Genomic DNA, 16,672 nt, shown 5'->3' on the forward strand with positions numbered 1-16,672 from the left:
ATCCAAGAGTATGAGATGTTCAAAATGCTCAAAGGTGAAACAATTGCTGAGGTGCAGAAAAGATTCACGCACATCATCAATCATCTCATGAGCCTTGACAAGACCTTTGAAAAGGAAGAGCTAAACATCAAGATCTTGAAATGTCTTGATAGAGCATGGCAACCCAAGGTAACTGCTATTTCCGAATCTAAAGATCTAACATCCTTGAGTATGGCTTCTTTGTTTGGTAAGCTAGGGAACATGAGTTAGAGATGAATCGACTCAATGTTCAAGAAAGCAAAGACAAACACGTAAGGAGCATAGCCTTAAAAGCTTTCAAGCACAAAGGAAAACAAGAATCCAATGATGATAGTGATGAGGAAAACCTTAGCTTGCTGTCAAGAAAGTTCAGCAAATTCTTGAAGAGGAACCGCAACAAGGACAACAACAAAGATAGGTATGGAAACAAGAAATCAAATGATTTTAATTCCAATAACTATACTTGTTTTGGCTGTGGTGAACAAGGTCATATAAAGGCAGATTGTCCAAACAAGAGCAAGGAGAAAAAACCTAACTACAAGGAAAAGAAAGGCAAGACAAAGAGAGCCTACATAGCTTGGGATGAAAATGAGGTATCATCATCAAGTTCTTCATCAAGTGAAGATGAGAAAGCAAACATCTGCTTGATAGCTGAAGAAGATGATGAATCTTGTAGCTCAAGTGAGGTAAGTTCATGTGCTTCTTTAAATGAACAAAATTATAGTGAATTGCTTGAAGCTTTTCAAGAAACTCATGATGAAGCTAATCGATTAGTTCTTTCAAACAACCGATTGAAAGAACTTAACAGCTGGCTGGAAAAGAGAGTGAAATCACTTGAAGATGAGATTGAAAAATCTAAAAATGATTTCAAAAATCTGGAAAATCATTTCAAAAATTCTTATTGCAAGTGTGACACTCTCATTTGCGAAAATTGTGAAAATCTTGAGAAAAAGGTTCATTATCTTGTTGACACTGTGGACAAGCTTTCAAAAGGGAAATCTAACTTTCAGAATGTCTTGGCATCTCAAAGTTGTGTTTTTGGAAAGGCTGGTTTAGGTTTCAATCCACAGAACCAATAAGATAAGTTTTCAATTTTTTTTTTAAGAAAGCTAGTAAAACAACCGATTGTTAAATCGAAACAACCGGTTGTTACATGCTTTTATTGCATGAAAAAGAGTCATTCGGTTAGATTATGCAAAATAAGAAAGTTCTTTGTTCCTAAAGGCTACATGAAATGGATTCCTAAAGGATGTGAGGTTCCAAATGAGAAAAAGAAATCAATTGGACCCACATTTGTAAAGGGACCAAATCTTGTTGCTTGAACTCATGCTTGTGCAAGAATTCTAAAGAAGTGTGAAGGACTGAGTCATCTGATCAAGTTCTTGGAAGAAAAAGACCAACATTGAAGCTGAATCAATGTTCTGCATTTGTCCAAAGACCCTCAGCAGTTAAAAGAGGCTTCTTGATCACAAAGAACATGGCTCATTGAAAGAACAACATAAAGGATAAGACCTTCCTTTTCTTGCTCTTAATTTCTGTTTTTAAGCTCTTTCTCATGCTTAAATATCTTCTTTAAAATGTTTATCTTCATCTGCTTTGAACTTTTTCTGCTCATGGTTAAAATTCAAAATCAGTTTAACTGCTGCAAAAAAACAACTGATTGTTTCTTCGAAACAACCGATTGTTTTGAGCCTGACAGCATTGTAAAGAAATCAATTTAATTTCTATTTTGAATTTCTATCCATTGCAGATCAATTTAAAGAGAGAATCCTTGGTCAATGAACCTGTGTTGAAAGCTGATCACGTTCAGAGAGAAGTTACAACAGTCATAAAGGAATATATTCCAAAATCTTGGAAATTCTAGAGCCTTAGTGACTATTCAAAGATCACATGTGAAGACCATGTGATTTTCAGCCTTTTTTGACGTTTTCTGTGCAGGGCAGGGTCAAAGATCGCACGTTGTCATTGAATGCTTTTTAATTCTATTACTACTATAAAATCTGTTGCAGTTGATCTCTTCCACAAGAGCAACCAATTGCAACATCTCTTGCAAAATCTGTAAGTGAGCTTTTCTCTATTTTCTTCTCTGCCATCATGGACTCAACTCCTCCCACCTCAAAGAGAGTCAAAACCAGAGCTGTAAGGTCTGGAGGAAGGCTAGAAGGATGGTTTTCTGGAGACAATGATCTAATTGAGAGATATAGGTTTGAAACAAGCACCAAAGTGATAAACAACCCAAAGGTTGTGTGCTTTGATTGGCTGAAAAGCCAAAAGATGGACAATGTAAGGAGGCTGCTCAAAGATCAATCTCTCAGAAAGTTCCTGGAGATGAAGGGAAACATCTACCCAGATTTAATAAGGGTATTGTACACAAATCTCAAGTTTGAGGGAAACAACCTAGTTTCTCATGTAAAAGGTGTAGATATGGAGATAACCCATGAGGTATAGGCTGCTGTTGCTGGTCTAAAGTACTCAGGCCTCAGGATTAACAAGGGAAACCTTGGAGTAGTGGAGGATTTCAACAAAATCCAATACTACAAAAGTTGCTTGAAGAACCAACATGCTCAAGTTAGGACTTGCTCGGTTGGAGGCCTAAAGCTTGATGAAAGGTTGTTAGCCCTCATTGTGACTTGGATTCTAACACCAAGGGGGAGCAATCATTTTGTTCTTACTGAGGAGGATCTGGTGTACATCTTCTGCATCACAAAGAAGATCAAAATCAATTGGATCCACATCATCAAAGAGCACATGCAAAAGGCAATGAGGTTAAGTGACTATCACTATCCATATGCTGTTTTGGTATCTAAATTTCTACTTTATTTTGAAGTGAACCTAGAGGATGAAACATTTGAGTTGGTCAAGTCAACTCAAGAGTTGAACAATGGATCACTCAGAAAATGGGTTTTACCAAAGTAGGTGGCAAATGGATTAGCAAAGATGGTGACTTTGGTGCCTCATCTAGTGCTGCTGCTGATCATGAACAAGATGAACCTGCTGATATGGATTTTCAACATGAAGATCTACCTGAAGCACATCAAGATGCTGGACCTAGTGCTGGTGCTGGGAATCAAGAAGAAAGGATGCAAACCATGTCTCCTTTTGAGAGACTCATGATGAATAGGCTTGATAGCTTTGAGGAGAATCAAAGGAATCTCCATGATCTCTGTGTTAGCAATTTCCAGAGGATTGATAACAGGTTTGACAGCATGGATGCACGCTTCATGAATCTAGATGAACAGATCGAGGCTATACAAAACCAAATCTTTGATCTTCAATATGCAGATGATGATGAATGAAGAAAAACAACCGGTTGATGTATCGAAACAACCGATTGTTTTTTTGGTGGATGTATCAGTTTTTCTTTTTGCTGCTTTTGCTGTTTAATTTTGATGTATTCAAAACAATTATCTTGTCTTATCTCTTCTTTTTGTCTATTTGTGAAAACAAATAGGGGGAGATATATGCTGTGTTTGATTTCAGTTTTTATTTTCTGCAAAACAGTTTGAATGAGTGAAACCTTATAGATTTTTGCTCCTATATTTGTTTGTTGATTACTCTGATATTATGCTCTGAATTTCTATACTTGTTTCTGTACTAACCAAATATCAGAAGTTCTATGCTTTGCTTAAAACTGTGCTTTGCAGGAACTGCTTCAGATTCAATCAGGTACAACACAAGCATCAGAGATTTGTCTTCATCAAATAGGGGGAGATTGTTGAACCAAGTGGTGTTCAAGCTTGGAAGAGTCCAAACCCTTTGAAGGATGTTGAAGGCTTGGCTGTGCTTGCTGTTGCTGAGCTGTCTTAGTTAGGATCTGGGGTAGTTTGAGTTTTGTAATCCACTCTATATTGAATCCAAAGCATAGGCATTCTCAATCTTTTAAAAGAAAAGTGTTTTTCAAACTAAGTGAAAAACAACCGATTGTTTTATACTTAGATGTTTTTAGAAAAGATTGAAAACTGTTTTTCAAATGGTTGAACTGTTAAAACCAAAACAACCGATTGTTTGTTTTGGTACCATAACAGAAAAACTGTTTTAGCTTTGACTGAGTTTTAAATGTTTTAACTGATTACGCTCAAGTCTTTAATGCTTTGACCAATCTTTTAAATGCAATGAATAAGTTTGTTAAGATTTGATAACAAACAACATCTTTGAATAAATTCAAAAAAACAGATTTGAGAAATAACAATCTTTTGAGAACAACAAGATTTTGTTTTTCAAAGAGTTGAGATTGCTTAGAGATTGAAATTGATCAAAGAGTGTGAGATAGGATTTCTGCTTGTATTGATTTCAGATTTACTTCTGTAACAAGTGTAATCCTTGTATATGTTGAACAAGTTTCTTCTATGTGTTTGCTGAGAAGTGTTGTGTGCAGTCTTCTCAGAAACCACCGAGGAATTCATATTATTAATATTATATTTATATTATTAATATTATTAATATTTATTAATATTATTCATATTATTAATATTTATTAATATTATTATTAATATTATAATTAATATTATAATTAATATTATTAATATTATTAATATTATTATTAATATTATTAGTATTAATATTCATATTATCAATATTATATTCATATTATTAATATTAATTTTGATATAAATATACATTTAGATATTTATTGTGTGTGTATAGTAGTTCTATTTGACTTGAGTAATATTACTTTTATCCGGATATAGATAGATAGAGAGAAAAAGGAAGAAATTATATAATATTAATATAACTTTAATACTATAAATACATATATATTGATTAATATATTTTTTAATTTAATCATTATTTTTTTACAACTCATGGTTAAATTTAAATTTACTTTCATATTATATATATATTAATATAAAATTATTTGATATCTTATTTTCAAATATAGGTTATTATAGGTAGTTGTGAAGTTTTTGTTAGATGGCTATATAGGTGCTTCTATCTTACACTTCTTTTCTGATTTAAGATTCTTGTATAAGGATTGAAATATCCTTAAAATGTTTCCTTTAATTTTTTTTATTCTTTGTCGATAAAAAAAATCTTATTTTCAAATATTTACTTACATAGATTAAAACTGATATAATGTATAATTTTTAAAATATTTTAAATTATAAATTATTTAATCACTTTGTCATTATGATTTATATATTAGTAGAAAAGGTTATTTAGTAACAACTTTTTACATAGATTTATGGAATAATTAATATAGTTTAAACTATAATGATATGCTAACTAGTAATCTGTATTAGAGATTTAATTAATAGTTAATGTAAAAGTCATCATTCTATGTTAAAAGATAATATTGTTTGTAGACAATATTCTTTACTATAACACAAGTAAAACCAACTACCTATAATGAACTTAATTAAGTCAATATGACGTAAAATAATAATTAATATGATAGTTGATTTTAATGTAATAGGTAATATGATGACTATGAGTATGACATATATTAAATGTGATTCATACTAATAGATAATATAATAAATTATGTTTAGATTCAAGTAGATTATAGATAAATTAAATGTGATTCATATGTTAATATTGTTAGTATTATTAATATTGTTAGTATTGTTAATATTATTAATAATAATAAGTATAATAAAAATCATATTAAAACTAAAGAATTTGCTTGGTGTAGTGGTTAAATTTTCTTTGGTTGCTGAAGGGTTGTTGAAGGAACCTGGCTTCGAATTACATACGGATATAATCCGTATGTAAGTTTACATACGGATTTTGATCCGTATGTAATGTTGATTTTACATACGGATTTTGATCCGTATGTAATAATCTGTATGTAATTCGCGTTTTTCTTGTAGTGTAAACAACCGATTGTTTTTCTGGTGCTGTTGTTTTTGCTTATTGTTTTGGCAAACTGGATTCCTTATCAATTGTTTCTTGAGATAATTTCATTCTTGACTTAAAAGTTTTCGAAATTCCTCTTTAAACCATTCACCCCCTCTAGTTTAAAGCCATCCATTCTAACAAGTAACATATGTCATATCATTACACATTTTATTTATAGAAATTAACCCTTTGCATATATTAATAAAGTATGTTTACAAAATTATAATTTTATTTAATATATGTATTTATTAACTGGTAACTATGCTTTCAATAGTGAAATAATTATATGTTGTTAGCTGTTAATGAAACTGTTAATAAATATTTTTTAAATGGACTATTTTTAATAAATTATTTGTATTTCTAAATAAAAGATATCAATAGTGTTTTTTTATTATTAAAATTTATGCTAATAGTGTTTATTAAGAAATCCTATTATACTATTTTTTAGAGCCAATGTTATTTATATAGTAGTGTAGTGTGTAACCTAAAGTAAGTTAAATCTGAACCCTAATGAATTTTCAAGACAAGTAAAAAGTATAAAGAAAATTTATAAATAAAACTTTTTTATTAAGAAAAACTTTTCTTCATCATATTGTTCCTAAAATAATTGTATCTTTAATAATTAATTATTGAAAAAAATGAAAAAGGTCAGATAAATGCAATAAGAAAGAGAGAAATAGAGTAATTTTAAATTTCACATTAGTTAATGTAATTTTAAAATTGATTTATTTTAAAAAAACAATATTTTTCTTTTTAATTATAATCAGATAAATTTAAAATATTTTTCAATAAAAAAAATTGCACCCCTTCTTTCTGTGCTAGGCTAAGCATACACTTATTCAAATAAATAATATTCGTGGACAAGAGAAGGCTTAGCCCATGCTTATTTAAACTCACCTAATTTGTGGCCAAGGCCTAGCCTACGTTTATTTGTGGGCAACAGAATAAGGCTTAGCCCACGCTATTATGTGGCATCGACGTAGGCTGAACTCACGCTACTTTAAAAAGTGTGCACACTTTGAAGGCTAAGTCCACGCTAGTAATATTTTTGTGTGGGTAAAACTTAAGTCAAACCCACGGTTTTTTATGAATTTGTGAACCCCTTGTAGGCTAAGCCCACACTTGACCTACGGAAAAAAGCACTGCCGCACCCGCCAATATCTTTTACGTCGAGTACATTAGCTTCAAAAGTACCATTAACACTATGCCTACGCTAAATACCATTTTGCGTAGGTTTTTCATACTTAGGGTCCGTTTTTGGCCCATTCTAATAAATTTTTTTGTAGTGACTTGTCCTAACATTACTGGATTGTGCACTTCTCGTCATTAATTATGTTTCATTTCGCACAAACTATTTAATGTAATATTGAAGAAAATATTAAATGAATGATCATCTTTCATTTATTTTCCTTTTCATGATCAACATATACTTATTTAATATTGCCTTATATATCTTATCTTTATCTTGTTTGGATTTTTTTTATATCTTTTATCTTTTTCTTATTTTGTTTTGCCTTTATTTTATATCTTTTATGCTTTTAGTTATTTTTTTTTCTGTCATTCTTTATTTATTTCTGAATTTTGTTTTTATTTTATTGTTGCTGTTTTTATTTTCTATACTTATTTATTTTTGCATTTTTTTTCTTCTCATTTTTAAGCATTAAGTGTAGCATTTGCATTAGTTTTTTTTTTAGGATTTTGCATTTAGGGTAAACACTTCAATATTATTTGTGTGTCCACTATTAATTAATACTAATTGACTTTGTTTTTTTTATAATTATATCCTATATTTTTTACTTGAAATTAACATGATTACATCATCAACAATAATAAAAATAAATACTAATTTATATTTATAGATTCAACTTTTATGTTGTAGTAGGATATATTTTTTTATTTTCTTCATATTAAATTTTTTTTAAACTAAACATTTTTAATTTATTATTTTTATTTTGTAAAAACTCATTTCTTTAATCATTAATTATATTTCTTTTTATTTTAAAAATTATAAATATTTATTTTTTAATGCATTCAAAATTAAAATTATATAAAAATAATAGTTTATTATTATTATTTTTTTTTGAAATGGTGCTAGATAGCAAAATAAAAATAAAAGGGTGCTAGATAGGGAAATAAAAACAAAAGAGTGCTAGATAGGGAAATAAAAACAAAAAGGTGCTAGATAGAAAAATAAAAGTGTAAATGGTGTTAGATAGGGAATTGAATTGAGCCTAGTTTTCGTTTCATTTTAAAATTTAAGAGAGGTTGAATTATTTTAATTAAATTGACCAGAAGATCTTTCGACTATTTGAAAATTTTAAATTAAGTTTTAAACTAAAAACAAGTCTAGTTAAATTGTTGATCTTCTAAAAAAAAGTGGTAAATAGATCTTTAAAACTAATTTACGACAATTTGAAACTTTCAATAATTGTGACGATTTTATAAACTGTTGAGTCCCAAACATAAAAAACTTCAAAAATCGAAGATCCAATTATATATTGTAAAAAAAAGTTATATAGTCAAGAGAACCACTAATTAATTTAACCAATTATTTTATTAAATAAATTAAAATTTTAAAAGAATAACTAAAGGGGGACGATGTTGTGTATACAAGGGATATTTTGTCCATTTAAAGAATATTCTCCCCCTTCATATATAGCAGGTGATATTGTGATACTAAAAAAATACTCACTTAAAAAATTAATATTTTAATTATATATATTATTTAAAATATTAATATATATCATTAACTGGTTATTAAATGAGTATTTTTTTTTCCAAAAGATGTGAAAGTGTAATTTCCTTCCTCTATTTTGATTCCGACGTCAAAAACAACTTATGGCTCAAGTTTTTGAAACATTTCCACTAACATCTATTACTACGAAACCATATTTTTTATTAATTTTTTTAATAAAACTCATATTAAAAACTATATCTCATCATATAAAAAATAACATACTAAATCAAATCTATGCGCGGAAAAAACAAAAAAAATAAATCATAAGATTAGTCTGAATTTATATATTCTTCAAAAAAAAATCCAACATTAATCAGTAATACTCTTATTTTTTTTTAAATCCTTTTATTAGTTTTAATCTTTTTTATTATCAATTTTTTTTTTTTTGCTTTGAGTACATGTAAAAAGACACATAAGATTATCAAAATGGTTTTACTTATAAAACAAAGCTATATTTCCAAAGATTCCTAGATAATGTATTATTATTTATAGAACTTAGTAAATGTTCATAACTAAAGTATTTCGCAATAAATAAATACATTTGGAGTTTTAGGTCAAATCTAATAAAAGATGTCATCAGAAATTTAAGGGTTTTTACATTATTTTTTTTCTTTTTACTAAAATGAGGTTTGTTTAAAAAAAAATACAAATTTAGGTAAGTCGTGCCAATTCGGTACGACTTCATATGCACAAATCGTCCCAATTAGACACGACTCTGTCATGTCATACTGAAGTTGTGTCAACTTGGCACGACTTATGCCCTGTCATACTGAAGTCGTGTCAACTTGATACGACTTATGCCCTGTCATACTGAAGTCGTGTCAACTTGGCACGACTTCTGCCACGTCATAGTTTAAGACCAATAATACAGTCTGCACAATATTTTAAAGGCTTATGAGGTCCAATTTAATCCAGTTCGAAATCAGGATTATTGGTCTACTTACACAGGACCAAATTTCTTACCTGACCCCATCATGTGTCGACATCAATCAGGAAGACCTAACACTCAACGCATTCGTAACGAAATGGATGATTCAATTCCAAATAAGCCAAAAAAATGTTCATATTGTAGAACGGAAGGTCACAATAGAAGCAATCACTAGTGCAAAAAGAAGAAAAGGATATGCTTTATTTAGGGCGGCTTTTGCGCTACCCGCTTTCGTAAAAAACACGGTGACATTTTTGAAATTATTTTGATTTACGAATGCGGTTATTTGAATAGCCGCATTCGTAAATCAAAGCACTTGATTTACGAATGCGGTTATTTGTAAAACCGCACTTGTAAATCAAAGCGCTTGATTTACGAATGCGGTTATTTGAATAACCGCATTCGTAAATCCTTTTTTTACCCTAAATTTTGAAGCGCGCCACACACAATTTCAAACTTTATTTCTTGTCTTTGCCTTCGTTTCGCGTTCGCACTCTGAGTTCGTCTCCTTCTGCTGCATCTGCATTCCATTTGTGCAATGTAAGTTTCTTGAACTCTCTTTCTTCCTCTTCATCTTCACAAATATATGCATAAATGTTTTTCGTTTTTCTTATATATGTTTTTTTCCTTGCATTGGTGGTCTCGAAGCACTGTTTCGTTGGTTGACATTCGTTTTTCTTACATTGTTTGGTTTCTCGCATTGCTCAGTACTCTTTCATTGTCTTCGTGGTTTCTTATGGATTTTTTGGTTTGCTCCGTTGCTGCTTCCCTGTCCGCCGTCGCTTCTGCTGCCGCCACCGTTGTTGGCGCTCTCGTGACTCTTCATCAACGTTGGCTTCACACAAGATTGACGATGCTTTAAAATTTTTAATTTTTTTTAATGATTTGGCATATACAAGTGCGGTTAAAGCAAATAACCGCACTTGTAAATGGTATTTATAAATGCGGCTATATAGCCGCATTTATATTTCTTGATTTACAAGTGCGTGTTGATCAAATGCGGCTATAAAGCCGCATTTATAAATTCGAAATAACCGCATTTGTTTTATGTTTCTGCACTAGTGAATTGTCCGCACATACAAGCTTAATAATAAAATTCAATTCAAGTTTGATTATTAATTTCCTCATTTTCTTTATCTATGTATTTATTCATTCATAACACTCTTAGAACATTCATTTTCTTTATCTATGTATTTATTCATTCATAACACTCTTAAAACATTCTTTTTTTTTATCTATGTATTTATTCATTCAATTCAAATATGATCCATACACGATTATCCAATTTTTTGTTCCTTAAAACTAATACTCTTAGAAAATTATGTATCAAATTAATTTTTAACATTACATAACTTACTACCCAATATATAAACAATAAAATTAAAAAAAATATGACGTGGCAGAAGTCGTGCCAAGTTGGCATGACTTCAGTATGACAGGGCAAAAGTCGTGCCAAGTTGGCACGACTTCAGTATGACAAGGCAGAAGTCGTGCCAAGTTGACACGACTTCAGTATGACATGACAAAATTGTGTCTAATTGGGACGATTTGTGCATATGAAGTCGTGCCGAATTGACACGACTTGCGTAAATTTGTAATTTTTTTTAAACGGACCCCATTTTAATAATAAAAAAAAAATAACTCCATCATAGTAAAAACCCGAAATTTAAAGACTTAAATATATTTGTATTATTAAAATATAGTCATTTTTATATAACTTTTCAAATATGAACTTTTAGTCGACGAATAAAATTTATTTTTATTATAGCTCCTTGTAAAGTGTTCATCTGTGTTATATAATATTTAAATAATTTACTTTTGATTTATTAAATATATTTTTCAAATTTGACTAATTTAAAATGAATAAAATATTTCAGGGATTAAAAATATAAACATTTTATCGAAACTAAAATAAAACAATAAAAATCAAAATATAAAAATTACAAAAAGCAAAAATAAAAAGTAAAACATATCTTCAAAACTAAAAACTAAAATATAATTATATTTTAAAACTAAAATTCATTAAGTCTATTTCTAATGTATGATTGTTGTTTTGTTCGTCTAGATAAGGAGATATTGTGCTAATGCCCTGTTTTACAAGTACATAATTCAATTGTGATGTCTTGAAACAGTTAGGAAGATAGCACACTGAAGCTTAAACTGAAAAATTCACTACATCAGTCCAGGTGCAGGGGACTAATCAACTTATATCTCTGCAAATCTTTCTGATGGTTGACATGAGCTTAAACACACTATTGAATTTTGTAATTTTTTTCAACTGTTATTGCTACACTAGGTTCTCCTCTGCAGTTTTCAAGTCCAAGTATGTATGGAGCTTTGCAAATCAATGGTAGTGGAAAGCAGTAACATGTCTATCAAAAGCATATTTTTTTGTGGGAACAGTTTCTGAGGAGGCCTGAGTAAAGCAAAGAAGGGAAAATGTGCATGACACATTTTTGCTGCACTTGTTAGATAATACATTGTCACAAATTTTTCATAGGTTTAAGTTTGGTGTTTTCTATTTTGGTTTTGTTTGGAAGAAGTTATTGGTAGTTAGCTATGGACTACTCATTCTACTATCTACAACAACTGATTTATTTTGGGATGCAGGTTTTATTTTGAGGTTTGGTTTGTAGGTTTTGTTGAGAACATTTTGTTGTTTATAAGGATTGATACTTCTTTTTAATTTAATTTATTTATTATCGATAAAAAAAACCTTTTTAATAGTGAGAAAAAGGAGTTATAATGTTGATAATAATTCTTCTTTTGTTTATACCTTTTTTTGGCCTCCAAAACAATGATACCATGAGATTTTACCAATCATTTTTCGCAAATTACTACAAGCTTGCAATCTCCAAAACATGGTGGCACTAGCTATTTTCCAAACATCCCTTTGTCACTCATTATGAATCAATTATCGGTGGCAACTTCAAGAAACACATATATGCTTCTCCAATATTTTCATCTTTTATATTATGATAATAATATATAAACATATATGCACAGTACTAACCCAACTCCAAATCTCCGAAAGATATACACAGGAGCTTCCTCTAATGTTACAGCACGTGCTTTACATTACACATTCCCTCCACTGTCCAATGTTCACGACCTATGAGAGTATCCTACTCAATCAATTAATCACTAGAAGTCATAAATTAAGAAAGATGTCTTCGATTTCTTTAATTTCGATCCCTCTGGCATTGACTTGTTATGCCAAATGAGAACAATTAAGCAGCTAGAAACACCCATAAGCCTCCATTAAAAACTTGTGACAAGATCAGGTGTTACTTATTTCCTAACAAGTTCAGTTGATGATGTACATAACATGAAATGGTATGCATGAATTAAGGATTGTGCATTCGAGCTCCTACCCTCCTGGCATTGGCATATTCAGAAGATGATTGGTCACTTCTTGGGATGGGAGGTTTAAGGCCGTATTCACTGGTTGCACCAAACTCACTGCTACTATCTAGTTTCCTGAACTTCACCATGTCAGCACCGTATGTCTTCGCACCATACTCCCCACTTGAGTTGAACATTCTACTTTGTCCAGGTTTCACTCCCTCCTGACTAAGCACGTCTACTGACACATCACCTTCCAGTACTCTCACAACCTAATTCATTCATTCATCCATCATAACTTAAGTTAAACAAAGCTTATTAGAAAAGAGAGAAAGAAGAGAAAATAGCATGTGACAAATTAATGATTTGAAATAGGAGGAAAGTGAAATGAATTAATTACCTGACTCATTTTTGGACGCCTCTTTGCTGAGTGCCTTATGCTAAATGCAGCACAAGCCACCATACAAGCCATTTGCTGCTTGTCATAATTCCCCTTTAAACGTGGATCCACAAGCCCTTCAAAACTTCCATCCTCCATTGCCTTTGTACAAAGTGGTCTAGCCTGTTCATGCGCACACACACATATATATATATATATAACAAGTAGACACTGTATTATGTTATATGTTTCATAGTGAGAACTAATGAATAATAATAAGTATGGGAAACATTCAGAAACTGAGAGGTTCAAATTAGAGATGGAAAGTTATAGAATGTTTGTAGGAATTAATTAAAAAATATACGTACCCAGTCGGCCAAACTATCTTCCATTTCCCCAGTGTTGTCCACAGGGGGTCGACCTGTTATGAGCTCCAAAAGCATAACACCGAACGAGAACACATCAGATTTGTCAGTTAGCTTACCGGTTGATGCATACTCTGGAGCCAAATACCTGAAATTTTTAGACAAATTTATTGATTAGAAATTAATTCACTTTGAAATAAACGTATATAAACAACGTGAGCAATAATATATATATATATATATATATATATATATATAGGTTGGTTTAGAGTTGAATTTCTTACCCAAATGTTCCCATTACACGAGTAGAAACGTGAGTGTTAGCGTCTTGATTAAACTTTGCCAACCCAAAATCTGCCACCTGAATGGATAGATCCAATTGTTAAGTAAGCATGTCCAGAAGAATCAGGGGGCACGCTTACACAATGAAATTCGATCGATAAACGTACTTTGGCTTCAAAGTTGTTTTCAAGAAGAATGTTTGGACCCTTTATGTCTCGGTGAATAATACGAGGGTGACCTATAGTCAATGTTCGAGGTCATATTAATGTTGGCCCCATCGTTAATCAAAACAAAAGAATATGCAGATAACTTACAATCCTCATGTAAATAAGCAAGTCCTCTGGCCGATCCAATCGCAATTTTGAGCCTGGTAGCCCAATCCATCACAGGTCGATCCTTTCCTAAAAAAGAGTATAATGACTATTCATGTAAAGAAAAGTATACATTGAACCAAATAGAAATAGTTGGTGCAGTTAGCTAGGGTTGAGACAAAAATTGAAGAAATGAAGTGAAGGAGTAACTAATGTGTATATGATATAATAAACAGTTAGAAAGAAAGAAAGAGCGCACCATGAAGGTGGTATTCGAAGGTATTGTTAGGCACAAACTCATAAACGAGGAGCTTTTGGGTTTCTGACATGCAATAACCAACAAGTGAGACCAGATGGCGATGATGGACACGGCTGATGATTTCAACCTCAGCCTGGAATTCTCTGTCCCCTTGGCACCCAGTGGATTTCAGGCTCTTCACTGCAATTTCCTTGCCATTGGGTAGAACACCTTTGTGGACGTATCCGAAGCCACCCTGACCCAGCAGGTTGTGTTGGCTAAAGCCATTAGTGGCAGCCGAGAGCTCCGCGTAAGTGAAGGAGCTTTGGTTGAATCCGAGGGCCACTGTGGGGTGTGGAGGTGGCAAAATGGGACCATGTGGCCCAGAGAAACTGGAACTGCTCGATACAGTACTAACATGTTGTGGTGTTGACCAAGCTGCTCCTGGATGTTGATGTGGATGTGGAGGAATATTCATAACGTGCTCAACGTTATTGTTCTTGTACCCATACTCATTTTTGTAAAACCCATCTGTTATGTATCCATTCATCAACAATCTCATCAGAAATTTTGAATCAAAACACTTTGTATCAGAAAACACAGTAACCACATTAACCACATCTTTTTTTATCACCCTGTTACCATTTCTTATAGACACATTCTCAATCTATCTTTCATTTTCTACATCCCATATGTTTTAAAATTGTACTTAGAGTATTATTACTAATTATATGAACCAAATTCTCTTTCTACTTTTATTGGAGCTGAAATGATGTTTTTTCTTGATTTACAATACTTATTTGAAGAGCACAGTGGAATTTTTAATTGTGTATTTACAGGTTTGCATTTTTTTTATAAGATGTTTAGAGAGTATGTTACGTGTCCATAAAAAAAGTAAAAGTAATGTTATATTGAAGCCACAAAAATTAAATTCAATCCAAGATAAATGTGTAGATGGCTTAGATGTTAATCAAATTTTTAAAACTCCTAGTAAAAAGAACTAGTTGAATCTTTCTCTTATTTATTAAAAATTAATTTTATTCAAATTTCACAGTAACAAATAAAAGATTAAATAAGAATTGATATTAAGGTCATGTATGGTTTCTAATAACTTTGAAGTGATAATAAATGAGTGTATAAAATCCAAGTTGATCACATGTCTTTCTTTATAGCAATGATATATGGACAACTTGTTCCACTATATAACTCTTCATTTATGATATAAAAATGATATTTTTATGATAATAAAGAAAGAGAGTTGTATAATAGAGCAAGTTGTCATTGCATGATTTTTCTTGTTTTTAATATAAACAAATACATACCATCAGGTTTATTGCCGTAGTAATTAATGGAAGACTGAGATCTCTTCTTTCTTTTTGAACACGCAACGATGGCTATGAGAAGAAGAAGGAGAAAAAGCCCAGCTGCAGCTGCAATTACTATTATAATTGGTGTGCTCAATGAATGGCGTCCACTATCTTCTGATGAGCTCGAAGACGTTGACTTGGGAAGAGACGACCGGTTCTTTGAAGGTGGAGGAGGAGAAAACTCCTGCCCCGAACGTGGGGGCGGCGGTGACCGGTTGCCACTTGATTCGTTATCAGGAGGTGGTGGTGGCGGCGGCGGCGGCGGAGGCGGAGATTTCTCATCGTTTGACGAGGGAGGAGGCGGTGAATTGTTCTGTGACGGTGGTGGAGGAGATGAATTGCCCTGCGATGGTGGTGGAGATGAATTGCCCTGCGACGGTGGTGGAGATTGGGAGGAAGATGAATCGGGTGGAGATGGGGAATCGGAATTGGAATTAGAATTGGAATTGGAATTGGAATTAGAATTGGAATTGGAATTGGAATTGGAAGCCATTTGGAAGGATAACTTCTTCCCCAACAACAGGGAAGGTTAAAGAGACGGAGAAGCCTGACCCGCTCCCTCAAGTAATGATTATGAAACTTGCAAAACCTGCAACAGTAAATAAAGTGTATAAATACATATCCTTGTAGGTGTACATGTAAATGTACATGTTTTGATTTTGAACGCGGGATGATACGAAGGTGCATGCTGAAATTTCTTGCATGCATGCATGCATGCATGAGGGTACGTAAGGAAAGGGAATGCTAATTACCTGAGAGCAAAGGACAGGAGGGTTCTCCAAAGAAAGAGAAAGACATGGTGAATAATTATTATGCTTTGTAATAGGGAACCGACAAATCGTGTTTCGGCTCCATGTCACCTCC

General features: G+C 31.8%; 1 protein-coding gene across 1 annotated transcript; it reads right to left on the reverse strand.

Annotated features, from left to right (window-relative positions):
• Positions 1 to 12,456: 12,456 nt before the first annotated feature.
• On the reverse strand, positions 12,457 to 16,672 carry LOC137821259 (proline-rich receptor-like protein kinase PERK7). The gene is made up of 9 exons (XM_068625766.1): positions 16,561 to 16,672; positions 15,764 to 16,397; positions 14,463 to 14,972; positions 14,207 to 14,293; positions 14,060 to 14,130; positions 13,895 to 13,971; positions 13,614 to 13,758; positions 13,267 to 13,428; positions 12,457 to 13,138 (listed from the first exon to the last, which is right to left on the reverse strand). The coding sequence occupies exons 2-9, from the start codon at positions 16,299 to 16,301 to the stop codon at positions 12,869 to 12,871; spliced, it is 1,860 nt and encodes a 619-aa protein (XP_068481867.1). The 5' UTR covers positions 16,302 to 16,397; positions 16,561 to 16,672; the 3' UTR covers positions 12,457 to 12,868.

Source organism: Phaseolus vulgaris, chromosome 9 (assembly GCF_000499845.2).
Source record: "Phaseolus vulgaris cultivar G19833 chromosome 9, P. vulgaris v2.0, whole genome shotgun sequence".
Classification (NCBI taxonomy): domain Eukaryota; kingdom Viridiplantae; phylum Streptophyta; class Magnoliopsida; order Fabales; family Fabaceae; genus Phaseolus; species Phaseolus vulgaris.

Coding starts and splice junctions, on each gene's coding strand:
- LOC137821259 (XM_068625766.1), bottom strand. CDS start 16,301: ATGGCTTCCAATTCCAATTCCAATTCCAATTCTAATTCCAATTCCAAT. Junction 14,973..15,763: donor CTACGGCAATAAACCTGATG/GTATGTATTTGT, acceptor GATACATAACAG/ATGGGTTTTACAAAAATGAG. Junction 13,429..13,613: donor AAGATAGTTTGGCCGACTGG/GTACGTATATTT, acceptor GCGCATGAACAG/GCTAGACCACTTTGTACAAA.